The following is a 24,562-nucleotide window of genomic DNA, read 5'->3' on the forward strand; positions in this document are numbered from 1 at the left end:
CAGACCTTTGTTCAACACAATCTGAGGGTCTTCTCTCATCTCCCCCTCCCTTTCCCTTTCCCTCCCTAAGAACCACTGGATGTGCCAGTGCCAGGCAGCTGTTGTGTGGTCCTCCTGAGATCATGGGAATTGTGAGATTAAGCATTTTTGAGGTAGGTAAATTGCAATAGTAATACATGTAATTGTTACAAAAGACAAAAATTGACAGAACACTTTACAGTAGGGTTCCATTAGTTAACTACAGTGCATTAGTGAACATGAACAGCATAGCTACTGTTAATCTCAATTTTTACTGATACATTCTTAAAATTGAAAGTTGTATCTGTTAACTTTAGCTAATGCATTGTGAACTGACACAAACATGTTTAAGGTTTTAATTGGGTAAGTAAGAAAGTGTGCAACAGGTATGTGTCTTTCTTTCAATGGAAAGTCTTGAATGAAACACATCCAAACTAATTATCTGGACTGAACCCACTTCATTACGACTTTACTGTGAGGAACAACTTTGTGCTTAAATGAGAGAGAAAGAGAGAGAGTCAGGGAGAGGGAGGAGTGTTGTCATGTAGTATGATCCACAGAGCGAAAACTTTGGTCGCACGCAGCTGCTTCGGAAAGAGAGGGATCTGGATAGAGGGAGGAGAGGAGAGGAGAGGAGAGGAGAGAAAGAAAGTGACAGGAAGCCACCTCATTAAACACTGACAGCGGGTCAAAGACAGAGAAGAGAAAAAAGAGTGTGTCCAGAACACACCAGAAGCATATGGTGGTCATAGAAGTGGAAAAGCCAGCAAAAAAGGGGTGGTCTGTTACTCCAGAAAAGAAAAAGTGTGAACTAAAAGGAAACTTTCCCTGAAAAAGTTAGAGGTGAGTCTGAAGTCTCCTTTTTCTCTGTCCTTCTGTTTTTTAGTGTGTGTTTGTGTCACCTCAGATCACATTGCATTGATGAGTTCCGCAGAATTCATATACTATTTCTGTCTGATGCATTCATAAGTTGCTATATATTTCTTCAGTGTGTGGGTGTGTGTTGAGTTATGTGTGACACTCAAAACGGGGACAGGGGGAGGAGAGAGAAAGAGAGCCAGGGTGGGTGAGGGGTATGGGGGTTTGAGGGGCTTTGAAAAGGGGGAGAAAAGAGAAAATCAGAGGAGAGCAGAGGGAGATTCACAGCAACGTCATGATGATATTTTCAGAGAAATGGGTCATTCCTTCCTCTCCAATTACAGGACCTTACAAAACTTTCAAATAGTTCTTGATCTCCATTTTGAATGTACTGTTTGGTCTTCTCCAAAATGCAGTTCTTTATAACTTGCTCTTCTAGATTGAAGTTTTTCTTGACGTTTTAGAGTATCTCAACAGTTCAATCTACTTTTATCTTCAAGATGTGGTCATTTAAATAGACTAAACAGAGATGGGTTATGAAGATTAAACCCTTTGGAGACCTCACATGAAAAGCTGAATGCAAACAGGCAAAAAAAATGAAAAATGAAAATACTGTTATCACATAGTCAACCTCATGTTGTTTCAAACCCGCATAACTTTCTGTCTTCTTTGGAACAAGAAAGGAAAAACTTTTGATGAATGCAGCTGATGTATATTTTTTCCATGCAGTTGTGAAAGCAGATGAAATCATTTAATCTTCTAAACTAATGTAAAAGAGCATCACAAAAGTATACGTCTGAAATGTTTTGAGTGAAAAATAGACTAAAATTTAAATGTTTATTCACTGAAAATCTTCCACTTTAATATTTAATATTTTATTTTCTAACTGTACACATCATGTTGAACTATTCATCCAGGGATGTTTATTTATTTTTATATATACATATATTAGTACTGACCTGAATAAGATATTTCACATAAAACACTTTTACATATAGTTCACTAGAGTAAATATTAGATGAATTGATCAAAATGACCCTGTTCAAAAGTTTACATACACTTGATTCTTAATACTGTGTTGTTACCTGAATGATCCACAGCTGTGTTTTTTTGTTTAGTGATGGTTGTTCATGAGTCCCTTGTTTGTCCTGAACAGTTAAACTGCCTGCTGTTCTTCAGAAAAATTCTTTGGTTTTTCAGCATTTTTGTGTATGTGAACCGTTTCCAACAACGACTTTATGATTTTGAGATTCATCTTTTCGAACTGAGGACAACTGAGGGACTCATATGCAACTATTACAGAAGGTTCAAACACTCACTGATGCTTCAGAAGGAAAAATTATGCAATAAGAGCTGGGGGTGAAAACTTTTGAACAGAATGGAGATGTGTACATTTTTCTTATTTTGCCTAAATATCATATTTTTTCATTCAGTACTGCCTTTCAGAGGCCACATAAGATAGTTACATGTTTTCCAGATTTACCAATTTACCCTGATCTTCAAATTCAAAATGTTTTCACCCCCGGCTCTCAATGCATGCTTTTTCCTTTTGAAGCATCACTGAGCGTTAAATAAATAAATAAAATAAACAATAACATGCATTTTGTAAGATCACTCTTAAAATAATTAACATTTTGCAGTCCAAACTTTTGACTGGTAGTGTATGTATATACATATGTCAGATTTCTACAGTTGTTGAGTCTACAAAACCGGTCTTTTTCTTAAAGTTGACCAAAACCTGCATTTACTTCTGCTTCCATCCAAACAACTAATGGACAGAAACAAGTCCCTGTCCTACATTTTTGCTTTTTCCATAATCTGTTTCACTCTGATGTCTGTCACAACATGGAAGAAAAGTTATTTCTTTACTTTCGTTACATTGCAACTGTAAGAACTGGATCAGTCAGTCTGGTTCATTCAGATGGGGTTTTTTTTTTTCGTAAGTGGATCAGTCTGAATCATTCAGATGTTTTTTTTCCTAACTCTATTAACAATTTAATTCCAAAGATCCAACTTAAAGTAACATACATGTCAGTGTGTTCCTCACACAAAGCTACGGAAGACTTGGAATATACTGTATGAATCATATGAACCACTTTTATAGTGTTTTCCATCCTTTTGTAAGCTTGAAAACTTCATTCTCTGTTCAACAAACCGCATTTTTCAAAGCATTTGTCTTCCACAAAACAAAGAAAATCGAAATAGATTTAGAATAACAAAAGGATAGGAAATTAAAGACCAGAATTTTCATTTTAAGCTTGTCTCTGCTTGTATTCTGAGAGCACAAGACTTTCTGGAGGGAGAAGAACAGAGGGGGAACAGGAAGTGAGGTTAAAGTTTAAATATAAAGTGATTTACTATACCCATGACCCCTGCGGTGGGAAAAGCCGATAGGAAGAAAAAATGTGGGATGATGCACTGAGGCCCATAAACCCTCTGAGAGCGAAAGAGAAACAGACAAATAACAGCTTGTTCATGCCACTTCCCTTCTGTCATCTTGTTCTCTCTCTCTCTCTCTCTCTCTCTCTCTCCATATCTTGTGACAAAATGTGGTTTATTACATTTACAGAAACAAATGGCCACAGGCATGTTGTGCAGTCAGTGGCGTGTGTTCAGGGCGGCTCTGACATGTGCCTGTGTTTGCAAGCATATGTGTCGAAGAGCTCATCAACATGTGTGGTTTTAAAAGAGAACCAGTATGTTTGAGTATGTGTTGGTGTTGGTGAACTTTCACCTCATGATTATTTTGGGACAGCTCAAATGTCAAAGCCCAGAGCTTTGGATCAAGGCAGATAGCAGTGGAGAGTATTAAGCGCTATCTGTCTGACTATAACCCACTTCAAAACACTTACATCTGCTTTGAGCCGTTTCATTTCTTACACATTTTTCATCCAGAAAGCTCTTTGATCCTCTGTAAACAACCTTGTATATAAGTATAACTATTCTCCTTTCTTCAAGAACTAGACTATTAAACTTGTTTGTTGGAGCTGTGCACTTTCCGACGCAGTTCGTAAACTGTAGTTTAAATAGAAGAAAGCTTGTAAAACACAACGCCCTCCAAGCATGCTATTAGGCACAGTACGTAGTGATTCAGCTCTGTCACACATATCTTGACTATTGTCTGCCTGTTAAGACAAGCTAGAAATAATTCCAGCCATTTGTCCCTCTGGCATGTCGAATGGAGAGTACCAGCCCTACTGACCTCTATTTCACGCAGCTAAATGAAGTAATAAATCTACTAGTAATTTTGTTCTAAAGCTGTATCAGTAACTTTTTGTCTGTTTGTTGCACTATTTAATACACCAGGCATTACTGGCACCTAGTGGTGTGGATGCAGCATCATGCAAAAATTTATGTTTTTTGCTGGAAAAGTAAAAACAATAGAAACCATCACAGAAATTCTATTGGTTTTCACTACAAATACCAGTACAAACATTACAAACCATCAATTGTTACCATTAAAATGGCTTTCTGTAGTGTATTTTGGGACGTATTCCATTAGGATTTAGTGGTTTTGCCAAGCCATCAATAGAAGTTGACAGATTACCAGTAGAGACCCACAAGGACCATTACAGTTTCCATTAAAACCAATACAATTCCCATTATAACCAGTAAAACCATTACAAATTCTTTGCAGCAGGGTGGTTATTGATGCCAGTGTAGAAATGTGATATACATTAGTCAGCAAGGATAAATGTATTCCACAAATGGAAGTATCCAATAACAGAGGGTTACTGAGTAGCATTTAACTTGTCGTGTGATCTCAACATGGCCGATTCCATGAGGCAACTCACCCTATGTAGAATGAAACACTGCAGTGGTTATTATATGAATATACAGTGCTGCCTGAAAGTTTGTGAACCCTTTAGAATTTTCTATATTTCTGCATAAATATTACCCAAAACATCATCAGATTTAAAGTAGACAATGAGAACCCAGTCAAACAAGTGACAGAATTGAGAAAAATTATCCAGGGTTACATATCTGTGCATTGCAAAAGTATGTGAATCTTTGCTTTCAGTATCTGGTGTGACCCCCTTTTGCTGCAGTAACTGAAGGTGAAGTTTCTTGTAAATGCTGATCAGTCCTGTACAATAACATGTAGGAGTTTTAGCCTATTCCTTACTGCGTGCTTAGGTCCTTCCACAACATTTAAATTGGATTAAGATCTGGATTTTGACTCAGCCATTCCAAAACATTAACTTTGTTCTTCTTTCAACATTCTTTGGTAGATCTTACTGCATGACCCACGTTCTCTTGAGACTCTGTTCTTAAACAGATGTTGACGTTTCCCTTTAGAATTTGCTGGTATAATTCAGAATTCATTGTTCCATCAACGATGGCAGGCTGTCCTGGCCAAGATGCAGCAAAACAGGCCCAAGCCATGATACTACCGCCACTTATTTTCACAGATGGGAAAAGATTCTTAAGCTGGAAGGCAGTGTGTTCTTTTCTCCGAACATAATACAGTAGCTTCTCATTTAAACCAATAAGTTCTATTTTGGTTTCATCTATCCATTAAACCTTTCTCCAATAGTCCTCTGGCTTGTCCACATGATCTTTAGCAAGCAATTTTCTTTTTGGAGAATAGTGGCTTTCTTCTTGCAACTCTGCCATGCACACCATTGGTTGCTCAGTGTTCTCCTGATGATGAACTCATGAACATTAACATTAGCCAATGTGAGAAGGCCTTTAGTTGTGTAGAAGTTACCTTGGGAACTTTTGCAACTTCGCAGACTATTACACATTTGCTTTGGAGTGACCACTTCTTGGGAAGGTAACAGTGCTCTTGAATTTCTAACATTTGTACACAATCTGTCTGACCGTGGATTTGTGGAGTCCAAACTCTTTAGAGATGGTTTTATAACCGTTTCTAGCCTGATGAGCAACATCAACTCTTTTTCCAAGGTCCTCAGTAATCTCCTTTGTTTCCACAAACATGATCAGACTTTGATAGATCCCTGTTCTTTGAATAAAACAGGTCACATACTGACATTTGACTGAAAACACATCTGCACAGATGGACTCTAATTTCACCTTTTAATTAACTGCTAATCCAAGACATTCACATACTTCTGCAACACACAGATATGTGACACTGGATAATTTTTCTCAATTTTTCTCTAATTTTTCTCTCACTTTCTCGTTCTCTTTGTCTACTTTCAGGACTTATATGAAAATCTGATGATGATATGCAGAAATATTGAAAATTCTTTCAAGCAGCACTATAGATAATTTTTAAGTTACTATTAACTGTTTTAATGAGGAAATAGAGTGTACCCATAATGCTTTAAAGGGGTAGTTCATACAAAAATGTCAGTTCTGTCAATAATTACTCCTTCATGTCGTTCCAAACCGTAAGACGTCATTTATCTCTGAAACACAAATTAAGATATTTTTGATGAAATCCAAGCGCTTTCTCACCCTGCATAGACAAAGGTCTTATGGGTTTGAAACGACATGAGGGTGAGTAGTTAATGACAAAATTTGAACTTTGAAGGTCTTTTAAAATGTTGTTTGTCATATCTCTATTCCAGACTCCATCATGTCAACGCTCTCGGCAGAGACGGGCCCTGAGGATGCTAATAATCAGAGCTTCTGGATGGTAAGTGAGAGGGGGAGGAAGAAGAGCAATGACTCAGACAGGGTGATGGACCTCTAGAAAATACCATCCGCTTCTGCTTTGTTATATATGTGTTAGCAGAAATGCTTGTGGGTGATGTAGCTTGACTTGGTTTTAACGGCTAAACAGTTGGAGCAACAACAGATGACATGATTTGTTTGGACATTAAGTGGAACGCTTCGCAAAAGCTTCTGAACACTCCACATTAACCAAATGAAGATTAATATTCAAGTGAAGTCCATATTACTTCTTTGAGACTGCTGCAGCATGGTTTATGGTTCTTTAACCTTTAATCTCAGTCTATAAATTTCATCCGTTGTGCCTCCACCCATTTTAATTAGCTCAGCTTTTGTCTCTCAGCTCCCTAATTGGTTTGCTTTTCTACTCTGCAGTGCTGCTGGGAATCATGCAGAACCTTGCCGTTTAATACCTTCATAAATGTTTGAAAATAGTGCTCAGTGATGCTCACAGTATTTTTTAGACTGTAGCAGTTTTGTAGTATTTTCGCATATGACATGTTCAGAAGTCTTTCTGTCTTAACCATAAAATTGATTCATGTATTGCTCATGTGTTGAAATTAACATTTAGTTTTCTGTCTTATATTAGTGCAGTAGTTAAAATAGTGCTGGGTGGTTTGACCAAAAATCTGTATCAAGCAAGGTTTTTCTTAGGATTTCATGGTTTATCACGTTTTTTTCCCCTGACTGAATGAAACAGCTGCAGAACCACTGATCCAAACAAACATGCCACATATAGCATGAGCAGTTTTTGATGTAAATTAGATTCTATAATTAAAAAATTAAGAGCAAGAACAGAATGGGTGACGTTAGCGTTGTGAAATTATAATAAATATAACTGTCAGGCTGAATGAGACGCAAATTCACTCTCTGACAGCAGGTGGCGCTTTTGGAACTAAAGCAGCAGTACAGCGTTTTCCTTGGTGTTTACTGCTGTAAACAAAGCCAAGCTGTGCTGTTAAATACTACATTAATATGCATTATATGGAGGTAAGATGAAAAGTAAATACCATCTAAACTTTTCTGAAGACAGTCAGTTCCGCTCAGAGATGCATTCATATAAACCTCTCACCCCATTTCAGTGTTTAGGGATTTTCTTGTAATATTTCGTGCATCATGAACAGTGAGTTTGCTGTGCCTGCTACAGTATTTTCTCCTCTTTGTGTTTATCTTCGGCTTCTCTGGCTTATGTTAACTGCTGTTTACAGTTGGTTTATTTACCCAGTTAAAGAACTAGTTGTGTGTTATTATTAGTTCTCTAACAATTAGTCAGAAGTGTATGCAGTTAACAGGAATGCCCTCTCTTTGCTTAGCCACTTGTACTGGTACATGATATTAAGACTTGTATGGCTTAATATAACATAAAGGATGTCTCTTGCTGAAATATATGTAGCAGAAAACCCATGAAAGACTTGAAAGTTAATTTTAAAAATCCATTTCGTTTTATACATATTTTGGACTGTGGGGGCTAACTGCCGCTAACTGTTGCTATTTTATCGCAACACAACTCAGAAAATAAAATACGGTTGTAATTTTCAGTCGAAGGGCAACAAGAGAAGCAGTGTAAGTCTTCACCGCTTTTTCTAGCGATAAGAAGAGGAGCAAAGAATGGGAAGATGCCTGTGGATAAATAAAACTTCCCAAACCCTGCTGAAAAAAACAGCATATGCTGGTTAGGTATGTTTTGGTGCTGGGATGCTGGTTTTAGCTGGTTAATGCTGGTCCTTTGCTGGTTTATGCTGGTCCTTAGCTGGATAATGCTGGTCCTTTGCTGGTTTATTCTGGTCATGTTGCTGGTCAAGGACCAGCATAAACCAGCAAAGGACCAGCATTAACCAGCAACATGACCAGCATAAACCAGCAAAAACCAGCATAAACCAGCAAAAACCAGCAAGTGACCAGCATAAACCAGCAAAGGACCAGCATATACCAGCTAAAACCAGCATCCCAGCACCAAAACATACCTAACCAGCATATGCTGTTTTTTTCAGCAGGGAAGACCTGCGTCTTTGTTCTTTCCACTTTAGCCCTGATGCCTTTAAGGCTTTTAGTTGACAAACGGCAGAGAGGAGAAACACTAGATGCCCTGCTGGCAGGATGTAAACATGCCAGTGCTTGTCATGACACTGCAACCACGCTGCAAGGAGTTTCTCATTGCAAATTTCACTGAATTTGTGGGAAAAATTGATGGTATGGCATTTGGTTTAAGCCTACGCTTACATCCATTGCCAGCTGTAAGCTCTTTCAGTAACTGTGGTCATCTTATCAGTATTTGATTTTCAGAGTTGTGTATGAATTGTGCTGCAGTAAAAACGGGAACAGGTAGCACCAGTAGCTCACCAAGCGCAACCTTTTTAAGTCATAATGGCGCCCCCATAGTCCAAAATATGTATTCAATGTGAATTTTTTTAAATAACAAATCTTTCATGGGTTTTCCACTACATATTTCAGTAAGAGACATCATTTACATTATGTTAAGCCATACATGTCATTATACCCATGGTTTCTATTTAAAAATTCACACCATGTGCATAATTCAGACCTATTATATCACCCAGCACCCAGTTAAAATATTCCTAATAGGTTCTTAAGATACTAATAATGGTAATTATGTGATGATGCTCTATGTATAATTACATATATGCACTATTAACTGTCATGTTGATGTTCAAACTTATATTTAGCAAGATAGTAAATAGCAAGCTGTTATTTAGCAGTTGCTTTTATCCAAAGTGATTTACAGTATACTTATTACAGTGACGCCCCCCTTGGAGCAAATTGATGTTAGTTAGGTGCATAACATACTGAAGACTTTCTCTTCAATATGGTTGTCTTAATTTTGAAGTAATGCTACAGGCTATTCTATCCCATAAGCCTCTTGGAAACCTTGGAAGCCTAAGTAATTTTGCATCTACAGTAATTGAATGTTCATGTAATCGTATTCCACATATACATTGTAGGTGCGTTTTATCTGATGAATATTTATAGAGTTTCCTGTGGTGATTTGTTGTCATTATCAATGACATCTAGAGCACTTTGAGAGCTGTTTGAAGCTGTTTAAGATTCTCCTCAGCTCTCTATTTAGCCTCGGCTCTTTTTGCTGAGTTGCCATCCCTTTTGGATCTTGGCCAGCGCTACGGTTTTGGGTGAAATGCTCCGACCAATGATGTTCTGTCAGTTTATAACAACCACACTGCTATCGCCTGCAAGGGTTTTGTTGCATGTCCTACCTTGTAATTGGCTGGCCGCTGACCAGAACTGAGCGCTGTAGGGTTTTTGTGCTCATCCTAGATGCTGTGATTGGTTAACCACAGCACTGGCTGTAGACTGCAGTGATGAAATACAGAAAGTTTGAGACAGAGTTGAATGGGGTTGATTTTTTTTAAATAGGCTTGTCTGTTCAGTGAAACAGTTCTGTTTGAATATTGTGCAGCATTGAGTCTGGCTGAATGTTATATTCTGTTTGACAGGGATTGTGTTACTTGTTTGATTTTTGTGTTTCTCTGATTGGTTGGCAGGTGCTGCTCTGCACCGCTCTTGGCCGGAGTTGAGATTCCTCAGCTGTTTTTACTTTTTTCTTAGACTGGGGAAAATACGTGGTGCAAAACACAGCTAAGAAAAAGAAAGAGAGAGAGAGAGAGAGAGAGAGAGGAACCGACAAAGAATAGCACAGAAGGAAGATGTAGAGGAGAGAGATGAATTGATAAAATTGTGGGGGAGCCGCTAATAAAATGGAAGAACACGCTCCACATCAGCAAACACGACGCCCATTCTGGAAATGTCATTATGTTCGCCCTCCTCCCTCATTCTCTCTCATTTATCGTGTTATTGCAGTTAATCAACCCTTTTCACTGCGCTGTCCATGTGATGCCCCACTTACCGTGGCCTGAATTCTCTCGACTCGTTGGTACTCATCGAGTCACAGATGTTTTTTTCGAGGGAATAATGTTTGAATTGTGCTCTGCTTTTCCACACCACATGTTGTCTTCAGGCGTTTATATTAAAAACAAACCTTACGCTATACTGATAGCTTGTCTAACAAACTCGGTGACCCTGCCGGAAAAGAAATGAGGCCATTCCCTCAGAGAAGAGAGGGACATTTTCCCTGTGTCGTTCAATAAATTCCTCACTCCTGACCTCTTAAACAGCCTATAAACCTTTAGCGCCAAGTCTTTCATTTTCTTTTCCCTCTATATTTTGCAGTTAACCTTACAGTTTTATCCATGTTCTGTCTGTCTTTTTCATAGCCAGGGAACTACCACCGGACAGTGAAGAGGACTGAAGATGCCTTTCAGGCATGTAATGATATAGTGGCGTGTTTCCAGGAAAGGGCCAGGGTCGAGAGACAGTATGCGCAGCAACTTAGTGAGTGGAGTACCAAGTGGAAACCCCTAGTGGATGCCAGTGAGTACTGCAGTTTTGATTAAAATGTTCTGAACGTATTGCTTCCTGCATACTGTGCATTATGTACTGTATATTGCGATTTTATTGAAAAAATTAGGGTAACACTTTACAATAAGGTGTCATTTGTTAAGATTAGTTAATGTATTAACTATTATGAATGAACAATACATTTATTACATTATTTAATAAGTAAGGGATAATGTACAGGCAGCCGGTAGTTATCGCAGAAATAAGCCCCGACAGTGTGATCAGGACCCGACGCGAAGTGGAGGGTCTTGTATCACACTGAAGGGGCTTATTTCGCGATAACTACAGGCTGCCTGTACATTATCCCGCTTATTACACGGCTACTTGCCACATAATGAAGAAAACTGGACATGAATATGAATTTGAAATCTTTTATTGGCATATTTGTTTTAAATTAACATTTTTATCCTTCCGCGAAACGATATAGTACCACGTGACTAACATTCAAACTATGTACGTTAGTAAGACAATTTAAATAGATTAATGTCGAAATTTTCCATTGTTAATTGTGTTTGTCACAAGATGGCGCCAAACGGTAATCTTTGTTGGCACGGAGGGATTTTAAACATACAAGTAGTACCGGCTATGCGTTATTACTTTGGAGCGGTGATTATTTGAAAAGAACGAACCTGCAAATGTCTCAACTGACCAATCAGAATCAAGCATTCCAAAGAGCCGTGTAATAATCTTTGTTAATGTTAGTTAATAAAAATAATCTTTCATTGTTCATTTTAGTTCACAATGCATTAACTAATGTTAACAAACACAACTTTTGATTTTAATAATGCATTAGGAAATGTTGAAATTAACATTAACTAAGATTAATCAATTCTGTAGAAGTATTGTTCATTCTTAGTTCGTGTTAACTAAGGAACCTTGTGAAATGTTACCAAAATTAGCATGCAGAATAGTAAATAATTGTAAATGATTTATGCCATGTTTACTTATGTTGTTTTCTTAGAACATTACAACAGTTCTAATTAAATGCTAAATTGTTTTAACATGACATTATATTATTTATTTCAAGTTGAGGTACAATCAATCAGTTTATTGATTATTTTATTACAAAAAAATTCTAAATAATACAAAAAAAGATTATTTAGAATTTTCAATCAGAATTTCTTATTGCATACTGTGCAGTATAGACTGTATATGGGATGTGTTTAAAAAAAACAGTATGCATAATAATAAATAATTGTAAATGTTTTATGTTTACTTTTCAACATATTAATAATGCTAATAGTATGCTAAATGATTGTGACATGACCTCACTGTTTTTTTAATTAGTATTTATAGAGTTAATATGCATTTACAAATTTTTATCTTATATTTAACAATAGTATGCAATAAATAACAGTAAGGTTATGTTTACATTTAATTAATAAACTTTGCTAAGCGTATGCTATAATGTTGTCATGTGACTTTACTATGTTGTTCAACGTTCATCAATAAGAATAAACATTTTATATACATTTTATTATTTAATCAGATTTTGTCTAAGAATAAGTTCAGTTTTGACAGAATGATCATATAATAAGTAAATAAAGAGAAGGAGAATGTATTTATTCAGAACACAAATTAAGATATTGTTGATGAAATTCGAGAACTTTCTGAGCCTGCATAGACAGCAATGCTATTACCATGTTTAAGGACCAGAAAGGTAATAAGGACATTAATAAAATAGTCCATGTGACATCAGTGGTTCAACCATAATTTTATGAAGCTACGAGAATAGTTTATGTGCGCAAAGAAAACAAAAATAACAACTTTATTCAACAAATCTTCTCTTCCCTGTCTCTGTCTGTCGCCATTCACAAGAGTATCACAACGCATGGTTGTGGCTGACACGAAAGAGAAGAAATTGTTCAGTAAATTCGTTATTTTAGGTTTTTTTTTGCGTACAAAAGGTATTCTCGTCGCTTCATAAAATTACAATTGACTCACTGAGAGGCAGTCCTGGCCCAATAGTTAGAGAGTCAGACTCGTAACCCGAAGGTTGCGGGTTCGACTCTCAGGTCCAGCAGGAATTGACGGTGGGGCGAGTAAATAACCAGTGCTCTCTCCACCCTCAATACCACGACTGAGGTGTTCACTACTGTGTATGTGCACTTGGATGGGTTAAATCCAAAGCACAAATCCCGAGTATGGGTTACCATACTTGGCCACACATCACGTCCTTTCCTTTCCTGACGTCACATGGACTATTTTAACAATGTCCTTACTATCTTTCTAGGATTTGAACATGGTAACTACGTTGCTGTCTATGCAGGGTCAAAAAGCTCTCGGATTTCATCAAAATATCTTAATGTGTGTTTTGAAAGGTTTCAGGGTGAGTGATTGACTTTTCATTTTTGGGTGAACTATCCCTTTAAGGAGCTATGACCTGCATTTTACATAAGATGCCCACGTCTTTAGTTTAGTTTCTGATGAAGACGTTTCTGTGATCTGAAATAGTCCTCTCATTTATTTGATGAATATGTTTGTCTTCATCTTTGTCCAGGTCCTCTCTACGGCTCTCTGTTACAAGCATGGCAGTGTTTCCTCTCTTCTGCTGACCGCCTCTCCTCACTGCACTCCTCCATCTGCCGTGCTTTGGTGTCAGAAGACGGAGATCGCATCCGGACGTGGCAGAAAGAAACTTTCCATAAGAAGATGTTTGGAGGTTTCAAGGAGTCCCAGGATTTTGAAACTGGTTTCTCACGTGCTCAGAAGCCCTGGGCCAAGAGACTGAAGAAGGTAATGCAAGCCTTGCAGTTCTTGGGTTAAAATTTCACTTGTTTTATTTGTTCTGTATTTATCTCAAGATAAATGTTTACATATGGTAATTGTTGGATGACTTACTGTTGAATTTTTGAAAATGAGTGAGACCTCTGGCCTACATGAAACTGACCTGGGTGTGTTTTTTGTGGCAGCTAGAGAAGGCCAAGTCAGCATTTCACAAAGCTTGCCGTAAGGAACATATGGCTCGTGAGCGGGAGGCCCATGCCCAAGGCAACCCTGACATTGCTATTGAGAAACAGAGGAAGATCCAGGAAGAGACTGAACTGGCTCACCAGGAGACAGAGAAAGTGAGTGCCGTGTGGGGGAGACAGAAAGAAAACAGAAAAAGAGAAAGAAAATAATGTTCAAATAGCCTTTTATCATTCGAATCAGTAAAAGGAAGCAGGAAAAACGTTGTTTACATTTACAAGCTGCGTAACGATGCAGTGAAACCTTGCAATATGTTGCACACTTAATGATCAAGAACTAATCTACAGCACACAACAGAAAAGAGAGGATGTGGAGAATCAACTCAGGTGCAAAGTAAACAAAACAGATGGCTGTACTTGTGTTCAGTAATCCATAGTATGTGTAAATCTAGTCTTATTTGTTGTGTGATTGGCATGTGTGTATATATATATATATATATATATATATATATATATATATATATATATATATATATATATATATATATATACAGTCGTGGCCAAAAGTTTTGAGAATTACATAAATATTGGAAATTGGAAAAGTTGCTGCTTAAGTTTTTATAATAGCAATTTGCATATACTCCAGAATGTTATGAAGAGTGATCAGATGAATTGCATAGTCCTTCTTTGCCATGAAAATTAACTTAATCCCAAAAAAAACTTTCCACTGCATTTCATTGCTGTCATCATTTCAGTAATCGTCTTGTTAACTCAGGTGAGAATGTTGATGAGCACAAGGCTGGAGATCATTATGTCAGGCTGATTGGGTTAGAATGGCAGACTTGACATGTTAAAAGGAAGGTGATGCTTGAAATCATTGTTCTTCCATTGTTAACCATGGTGACCTGCAAAGGAACGCATGCAGCCATCATTGCGTTGCATAAAAATGGCTTCACAGGCAAGGATATTGTGGCTACTAAGATTGCACCTAAATCAACAATTTATAGGATCATCAAGAACTTCAAGGAAAGAGGTTCAATTCTTGTTAAGAAGGCTTCAGGGCGTCCAAGAAAGTCCAGCAAGTGCCAGGATCGTCTCCTAAAGAGGATTCAGCTGCGGGATCGGAGTGGCACCAGTGCAGAGCTTGCTCAGGAATGGCAGCAGGCGGGTGTGAGCGCATCTGCACCCACAGTGAGGCCAAGACTTTTGGAAGATGGCCTGGTGTCAAGAAGGGCTGCAAAGAAGCCACTTCTTTCCAAAAAAAAACATCAGGGACAGATTGATCTTCTGCAAAAAGTATGGCGAATGGACTGCTGAGGACTGGGGCAAAGTCATATTCTCTGATGAAGCCTCTTTCCGATTGTTTGGGGCATCTGGAAAAAGGCTTGTCCGGAGAAGAAAAGGTGAGCGCTACCATCAGTCCTGTGTCATGCCAACAGTAAAGCATCCTGAGACCATTCATGTGTGGGGTTGCTTCTCATCCAAGGGAGTGGGCTCACTCACAATTTTGCCCAAAAACACAGCCATGAATAAAGAATGGTACCAAAACACCCTCCAACAGCAACTTCTTCCAACAATCCAACAACAGTTTGGTGAAGAACAATGCATTTTCCAGCATGATGGAGCACCGTGCCATAAGGCAAAAGTGATAACTAAGTGGCTCGGGGACCAAAACGTTGAAATTTTGGGTCCATGGCCTGGAAACTCCACAGATCTTAATCCCATTGAGAATTTGTGGTCAATCCTCAAGAGGCGGGTGGACAAACAAAAAGCCACTAATTCTGACAAACTCCAAGAAGTGATTATGAAAGAATGGGTTGCTATCAGTCAGGATTTGGCCCAGAAGTTGATTGAGAGCATGCCCAGTCGAATTGCAGAGGTCCTGAAAAAGAAGGGCCAACACTGCAAATACTGACTAAATGTCATGTAATTGTCGATAAAAGCCTTTGAAACGTATGAAGTGCTTGTAATTATAGTTCAGTACATCACAGAAACAACTGAAACAAAGATCTAAAAGCAGTTGAGCAGCAAACTTTGTGAAAAATAATATTTGTGTCATTCTCAAAACTTTTGGCCACGACTGTGTGTGTGTGTGTGTGTGTGTGTGTGTATATATATATATATATATAATATTTTTTTATTTGATACAGTAAAAAATTTTATATTGTCAAATATTATTATTACTTATAAATGTTTTCTATTTAAATATTTTTAATGTAATTTATTCCATGCTGATTTGGTGCTCAATAATGTTTTTGGGGAAAAGTGTTGATTATTTATTTATTTATTTTGTTCTAAAGAACAGCATTTGTATTAATTTATTATACAATCAATAATCATACACTATGAGTCAAAAGTTTTTTTTAAAGAAGCCTGCATTTATTTATTCCAAAGTACAGTAAAACATTTTTTTTACTATTTAAAAATTATTATTTGAATATATTTTATAATGTAATTAGGGGCCAAGCACCGAAGGTGCGATGGCACCTATTGTATCCGTTGGCGTTCTTATTCTTCTTCGTCCGTTTCTTCCGCCATTGCGTCTATGGCAGCCCATAGAACCGCTTGCGGGAAAGTTGTATAATTTGGCACACTGATAGAGGACAGTCTGAAATCTCACTGAAGCTAATTTGGAGTCACTAACTCAAACTCTCTAGCGCCACCACTTGTCCAAAGTTTCACTTTCTTTTTGGTAATAACTTTTGAACCGTAAGCCACAAAATCAAAATTCCTTTTTTTCTCTGAATCCTTGGGTCATGCCGAGTCGGATGAATATCAAAATCGCAAGGTTTAGTTTTTTTCAATAATTAATTGTTTGTAAAACCTACTTTTTCGAACTCGTCCTAGACGGTTTGTTTGATTTTCACCAAAATTGGCTCAGATCATCTTCAGACTATGCTGGCAAAAAGTTATGGAATTCAAGTTGATTGGACAAACCGTTCTTGAATAACGCGCTAATTAATTCTACAAAAAGCGTGCAAAAATGGATGTGAGGCCATATCTCCACAACGCTTTGGAGTATTGAGACCAAACTTGGTTTGTGTTATTACAAGCATGACTTGAGGCTACCTGCAGTGTTTCATCACACTGACACCTAGTTGTCAGGAGATATGAAAATTGGATATTTTTGCTTTTAACTTTGCAGTGCTTTGGCCAAAAATCTCGAAATCCGTGCCGTTAGATTCGGAGGAGCATGCCGAGTCGAACCATATCCAATTTTCCCATCTCAGCCATTTTGGGCATCAGCCATTTTGAATTTTGTTATAAAATGCTATATTTTACGAACGCATTAGTGTTTAACAAACTCTGTATGTATCTTTGTCACCATGCCCTGACAGTACTCAAAGTTTGGTGGCAAAAGTTATAAGGAAATTTCGAAAAATGCTAATAACTTATGTGAAAAAATGGCTTATTGTAATGTAATTGATCTCAAAATATTCCTTGGGTCAGGCCGAGAACATTGATACCAATTTTGCCAATTTTGGCCGAACTTCTTGTCCGCCATTTTGATTTATGTAAAAAAACCTACTTTTTCGAACTCCTCCTAGAACGTTTGTCGGATTTTCACCAAATTTGACTCGAATCATCTTCAGATCATGCTGACAAAAAGTTATGGATTTTGTGTCGATATTCGAAACCGCTTTCATTTAACGCATCAACGAATTTGCTGAAAAGATGCCAAAGTGCATCTGAAGCTGTATCTCTGCAAAGCTTTGGGATATTTGCACCAAATTTTGTACGTGGCATTATCACCTCACACTGATTACACCACATCAATTTGGTAACATCGCCACCTATTGGTCAAGAGTAATAAACCATTCATTAACTATCAATTATAAATTGTCCAAAAATGCTAATAACTGTAGATAGCATTAGCCTAGTGCAATGAAATTAGTCTCAAATTATTCCTTGGGTCATGCTGACAACATAGATACCAAATATGCCACAGTTGGTCAAACTTCCTGTCCGCCATTTTGATTTATGTTGAAAACCTACTTTTTCGAACTAGTCCTAGACCGTTAGTCCGATTTTCACCAAAATCGAGTCAGATCATCTTCAGACTGTGCTGACAAAAAGTTATGGATTTCATGTTGATAGATGAAACCGTTTTCGTACAGCGCCTTTACAAATTTTAGGCTTGATGCCAAAATGATTCTGAGGCTTTATCCCTGCAAAGCTTTGACATAATGACACCAAACTTTGTGTGTGCCTTCGACACCTCACACTAAACACACCACATCGATTTGATTACAGCGCCACCTGTTGGTCAAACTTAAAGAGCCATTAAATCATATCAGTAGGCGTTCTACATAATTTTTCTGTCGTTTTGACTAAAATCATCCTGAAATGGCTTCTTTTTACTTATTGTTGCAGTTGGTCTGCTGTTCCTGCCATCCTTAGCTCCTCATTTTCCCCTTTGAATGCTTGGCCCTGTAATTGCTGCTTGCAGCTATATTTTATCCCTGTGATTTTAAAGCTGAATTTTTAACATCATTACTTCAGTCACGTGATCCTTCAGAAATCATTTTAATATTCTGATTTGCTGCTCAAAAAACATTTATTATTATTATGTTGAAAACAGCTAAGTAGGTTAATTTTTTTAGGTTTCTTTGATAGAAAGTTCAAAAGAACAGCATTTATTTGAAATAGAAATATTTTTGCTGAATAAAAATATTCATTTCTATAATTTCTTTATGAGCTCCAAGCCTTTGAATGGTGTAGTGTATAATGTTACAAAAGCTTTTTATTTCAGATAAATGCTGATCTTTGGATCTTTCTATTCATCAAATAATCCTAAAAAAATTACTCAACTGTTTTTAATATTGATAATAATAAGAATAAAAGTGTTTCAGCAAATCAGCATATTAGAATGATTTCTATAAGATCATGTGACACTGAAGACTGGAGTAATGATGCTGAAAATTTAGATTTGAAATCACAGGAATAAATTACATTTTAAAATATGTTCAAGTAGAAAATAGTTTTTTAAATAGTAAAAAAATATTTCAAAATTGTACTGTTTTTGCAGTACTTTGGATCAAATAAATTCAGGCTTGGTGAGCAGAAGAGACTTTTTTTAAACATTAAAAACCGTAAAAAAAAAAAAAAAACTAAACTTTTGACTGGTTGTTATAGTTATCTATAAGAAGTTGACCATGCATTTTCATTGTTTGGAAAGTAACCACCTGGGCAATATGAAAATTGTTCTGAGATTCCATTTCCATTATCCATTTGAGTCTGAAGAGGCACATACACGACACATCTGACTAACTGGCTGAAAATTTCTGTTTGCAGGTGCGAGCCCGCTATGAGAAGGTTCTTGAGGAAGTGACGCGTTATGCTCCACGCTACATGGAGGAAATGGAGTCTATCTTTGACCAATCGCAAGAGGAGGAGAGGAAGAGGATAAGCTTCCTCAAACAGGCTTTCCTGTCCATCCACAGACACTTGGATGTCACCAATAATGAAAGGTGTGTGAAGGGTACTGGTCAAATCTCAGTTTCTGTGCATTTCAGTATTTCTCGCAATGAGTAAATTATACAAGTTCTTTCTCTCTCTTTGTTAGCGTAAAAGCTGTGTACAATGAGCTCCATAACACTCTGATGTCCATCAGCGAGCAGGAAGATTTGCGCTGTTGGAAGAATACACATGGGCCAGGAATGCCTACCGACTGGCCTCAATTTCAGGTGATTACGTGTGGTTCATATTGCAAATCAGCTAAAACTTAATTTTTAGATTTTCTAAAGGAAATCTGAGTGATGATTGCACAACTCACTGCCATGAGGTTATCGTATATGATAACAAATGTGACCCTGGACCACAAAACCAATCTTAAGCAGCACAGGTATATTTTTGTAGCAATATCCTAAAAGACATTATATGGGTCAAAATGATTGATTGAATCATTAGGATATTAAGTAAAGATCATGTTTCATGCAGATATTTTGTACATTTCTTACTGTAAATATATCAAAACTTAAATTAGTAATATGCATTGCTAAGAACTAGCAACTTTAAAGGCGATTTTCTTAATATTTAGATGTTTTTGCACCTACAGATTCCAGATTTTCAAATAGTTCAAATCTCGGCCGAATATTGTCCTATTTTAACAAACCATACATCAATAGAAATCTTATTTATTCAGCTTTCGGATTATATATATGAATCTCAATTTCAACTGGAATTATGACTGGTTTTATGGTCCAGGGTCACAAATATCATTTTGCAGTATCAAGCAGCAGACAGTTTTTGCACAGCTAAAATAAATGGAAGCAACTGACATCGGAAGCCTTGCATTCAAGTTACTAATGATCGCACCCGGTCTTATATTAAAAATACGGTGTATTATCTGCAATGAGAAATGTGCAGTAAGCCACATTCATATCACTCAGGTCTGTAGCAAAAACAAACTGTACCACTTTATGCTTCAGGTTTGTTTTAAAGTATAGTTTTGAGGTTAATGCATTCTTGAGGGTGTTAGAATGATGACTTTGTTGTTATCTGTGATATTTATGTATCTCACAGAGGCACTTCTTCAAATAGACTGTGTTTTGTTGTGCCAAAACCCACATTTACTCCTTCACTCACTCCGTCTCTCGCTCTCTTTCTATTTCAGGAGTGGACTCCAGACAAGAAGCATAAAAAGGGAAGGAAGGAGGTGGAGCAGAAAGCAGTAGTGATGGAGAGAAGGTCAGTTTACTACAGTGGTATTTGCTGTGGGGCTTCACAGCGCTAGGCTGCCTGACTATTATTCACTACAAACCAAACTGGACCTTTTTTGAACTTCAGGCCTTGTTATTGTTTGCTGGTGTGTATTGACCCATTGCAAAGCTCAGTCCCCTTGGTTACTATTGCTCAGGCAAGCTTGACAAGAGATGAGTTGGAAATTATACAGTGTGATTTGCAGTTAAATACAAAAGCAAACATTGATTGGATAATAATACTGATATGAGTTCTGACATTGCAAAACATTTCGGCTGTTTTCTTTACAAAAATCAATTTATGCAATATTGTGAATCAGATTTGAGGTACAGTCAACTTAAAGGGATAGTATACCCATAAAGGAAAAGTCTGCTATTAATTACTCATCCTCATGTTGCTCCAAACCCACAAGACCTTTGTTCATCTTCAGAACACAAATTAAGATATTTTTTATGAAATCTGAGAGCTTTCCGAGCCTGCATAGGCAGCAATGTAATAGTAAGGACATTGTTAAAATAGTCCATTTGGCATCAGTGGTTCAACTGTAATTTTATGAAGCTACAGGAATACTTTTTGTGCATGAAGAAAATTAAAATAGTGACTTTATTCAACAATTCTTCTCTTCCGCATCACTGTTCTCCAACATTATCGAGAGTACCACGATCACGATGCATGCGCATGCATTCTTCTGTTTGTTGTATTCTCAAAAATGGCCTAGGATGGTGACACAGAAAAGAAGAATTGTTGAATAAAATCATTATTTTTCTTTTCTTTTCTTTACTACCTTTCTGGGTCTTGAATGTGTCGGTTTTGTTGCTGCCTATACAGGGTCAGAAAGCTCTCAGATTTCATCAAAAATATTTTAATTTGTGTTTTGAAGATGAACAAAGGTCTTACAGGTTTGGAACAACATGAGGGTGAGTACTTAATGACAAAATTTTTATTTTTGGGTGTACTATCCCTTTAAAAGACATTATTTACATGTGATAACATTACATTAGTTCCTAATGTTTCTATAACACATTCACTAGGGTACTGTGAACCCTTTAATTGCCACCGAAATACAGTACAATAAACTGAATCAATATGTAAATCAAATTATGCTAAGATAGTAACATTAATATCCTTGGAACAAATCTTTATTCTGTGTATTATAAGTGCTCTAGCAACAACAAATTGTACAGTATTTTTGAATAAATTCTGTTTAAACCTATCCAAACACAGTAATAGTCCAAAATGTTTTAGTATTTGGTATCCTTTTCAGTCAGATGTGGAAAATTAGACCCTAAAATTGTCTTATGCTCATAAACTTATTTTACTATCCTTCTTTTTCTGGTCTAGTGTTTTACAGTATTAGATTTGTTATATGGTTATATGGTTCTTAAAATATATTTAAGAAATAAACAAACAGGCATTTCTTTAATGTATTATATAATGGAAGCCCATTCTTGACACATAAGGAAAATAGCATGCTTTGGTTAATCAAAATTATCACATAAAAAGTCAATTACAATTATGACAAACACACTGAATCATAATTATGAGTGAGAACTCAAAATGTAACAGTGGAAATTGTTAGATGAAAAGTCAGTTATTTGAAGATTTGTTTATAATTATTACTTGTTTTGTAGTACTTGTGACTTTTAATCTCAGAACTTGGACTTTTTATCTCTTACTTAAAGGGATAGTTCACCCAAAAATGAAAATTCTGTCATTAATAACTCACCCGCATGTCGTTTCCAAACCTGTGAGACCTTTGTTCATCTTTGGAGCACAAATTAAGATATTTTTGATGAAATCCGAGAGCTTTTCCGACAGGCCCAGAAAGGTAGTAAGGACATTGTTAAAATAGTCCATGTGACATTAGTGGTTCAACCATAATGTTATGAAGCTACGAGAAAACTTTTTGTGTGCAGAGAAAACAAAATAACGATTGTATTCAACAATTTCCTCACTTCCCTGTTATTCTTTGACTTGCGTTTACGACAGCACCGTGACACTTAAGATGGGGCTTGTTTTAGTGATTGTTTGTCTGTTTTTCCTCCTCATCTCAGTGTAATGATTGGAGGAGTGAGAGTCAGAGCTCTCTATGACTATGTTGGACAGGAGACAGATGAACTGTCCTTCAAAGCAGGTAAGCTGTCCTTGTTTATGTTTGTGTATTCATATATGTGACCCTGGACCACAAAACCAGTCATAAGGTTAAATTTTACAAAACTGAGATGTATACATCATATGAAAGCTCAATAAATAAGCTTTCTATTGATATATGGTTTGTTAGGATAGGACAATATTTGGCCGAGATACAACTATTTGAAAATCTGGAATCTGAGGGTGCAAAAAAAATCAAAATACTGAGAAAATCACCTTTAAAGTTGTCCAAATTGAGCTCTTAACAATGCATATTACTAATCAAAAATTACATTTTGATATGTTTGCAGTAGGAATTTTACAAAAAATCTTCATGGAACATGATCTTTACTTAATTTCTTAATGATTTTTGGCATAAAAGAAAAATCAATAATTTTGCCCCATACAATGTATTTTTGGCTATTACTACAAATATACCCCAGCGACTTAAGACTGGTTTTGTGGTCCAGGGTCACATATTATGTATGTATGTGTGCCAGCTCTGACACTTTATGTTTGTGTGTGTCTATGTTCAGGTGAGGAGTTTCTGAAGATCGAAGATGAGGATGATCAGGGTTGGTGCAGAGGCATGATGGACGGAGGAAAAGAGGGCCTTTACCCAGCTAACTACGTGGAGGTGGTGTAAAACCACAAGACAGCATCGAGCTCCAGCTCTGGGGTCCGTGAATGCCTACAGGCAACCAGGTTTAGGCCTGTTCCGCAGCCATGTTTTTTGAGGATTGCTTTGTTTTCTCTAAACAGATGACAGATGGTACACAGGTACGGTTGTAGAGTTGAATTAAGTGTGTTAAGTTGGGATCAGAACGAGAAAATGCTTCCAAAGTTCTTTCATTAAGATCTTACTTGAGAACATTGTAATGTTATATTTTATTGTGTGTCACATTGTAGCTTTAAGTCAAAATATGCAGAGGTTTTCATACGTTATAAGATGATTAGATACCAAGATCCTCTAATATATAGAGAGAAAGAATTTAAACTGCATTGTCTTGATGCTTGCATGAACCTACAGAGTATTTTAAGGACAATGTCTCACACCAAAGACTTCAGTGCTTATTTACGTTTTAGCGATGACATATTTCTTCTGACGAGAATTACGTTGTATCTGAAGCCTGTGTAAAAGGGGCCAGATGGTTATGATGCCAACTACAGCTGCGGATTTCACGCAAGGTGTTAATAGGTATGATAATATGCTATATTTTATCCGCTTTGGTCTTGTTGTTAAATGTCACGTGTCTCACATTTAGTAATTTTAGTTACACAAAGGCAGTACTAATCAACACCACTTTAAAGTGATAGCCATGGGACCCATTATGGTCTCTTCTTGTGTGTGTTTTAAGATGTCAATCTAACCAAAGAAAATGTATGCAAATGAGCACAATGTTTGTTTGTGCCGGAGTGCGAGTAAATTACATTGGATCAGGGCAGTATTTTATGCACCATCACTAATCTAATGCGAACGCTAGCAGTATTAAAAGGGATACATATTACTGTGAGTCTTGTTCTTATTAATCATCTTGAAAAAACTTTCAGTATGCACATACGCATTATTATACGGAGACATTTTATTTTTACTGTTCATATTTCACTGTGTTCACATCCTGAGGCCACATGCTGATGCAAATATATGGGGCTGTAAATAAATATTGGTGTGTGTGGGTGTAACTCTACACTGTAATTTGGGGACAATATTTTCTAAAAAGAATTCTAGAAAAAATGATCTGATGCTCACCAAGGCTGCATTTATATGATCAAAAATATGGTAAAAATAGTAATACTGTAAAATATCATCACAATTACAGTAACTTTTTCATTTTAAATATTTTATTGCATTTTATTGTATTTGATACAAGTCT

The 24,562-nt window shown here is 36.8% G+C and overlaps 1 protein-coding gene across 1 annotated transcript; it reads left to right on the plus strand.

Moving 5' to 3' along the window:
- Positions 1-586: 586 nt before the first annotated feature.
- LOC141295348 (protein kinase C and casein kinase substrate in neurons protein 3) lies at positions 587-24,196 on the plus strand. The gene is made up of 10 exons (XM_073826593.1): positions 587-861; positions 6,414-6,481; positions 10,764-10,920; positions 13,448-13,683; positions 13,860-14,015; positions 19,152-19,327; positions 19,423-19,543; positions 20,473-20,546; positions 22,613-22,692; positions 23,225-24,196. The coding sequence occupies exons 2-10, from the start codon at positions 6,422-6,424 to the stop codon at positions 23,332-23,334; spliced, it is 1,170 nt and encodes a 389-aa protein (XP_073682694.1). The 5' UTR covers positions 587-861; positions 6,414-6,421; the 3' UTR covers positions 23,335-24,196.
- The last annotated feature ends 366 nt before the right edge of the window (positions 24,197-24,562 follow it).

Source organism: Garra rufa, chromosome 1 (genome assembly GCF_049309525.1).
Source record: "Garra rufa chromosome 1, GarRuf1.0, whole genome shotgun sequence".
Classification (NCBI taxonomy): domain Eukaryota; kingdom Metazoa; phylum Chordata; class Actinopteri; order Cypriniformes; family Cyprinidae; genus Garra; species Garra rufa.

Coding starts and splice junctions, on each gene's coding strand:
- LOC141295348 (XM_073826593.1), top strand. CDS start 6,422: ATGTCAACGCTCTCGGCAGAGACGGGCCCTGAGGATGCTAATAATCAG. Junction 14,016..19,151: donor CTCACCAGGAGACAGAGAAA/GTGAGTGCCGTG, acceptor TTCTGTTTGCAG/GTGCGAGCCCGCTATGAGAA. Junction 19,328..19,422: donor GATGTCACCAATAATGAAAG/GTGTGTGAAGGG, acceptor TCTCTTTGTTAG/CGTAAAAGCTGTGTACAATG.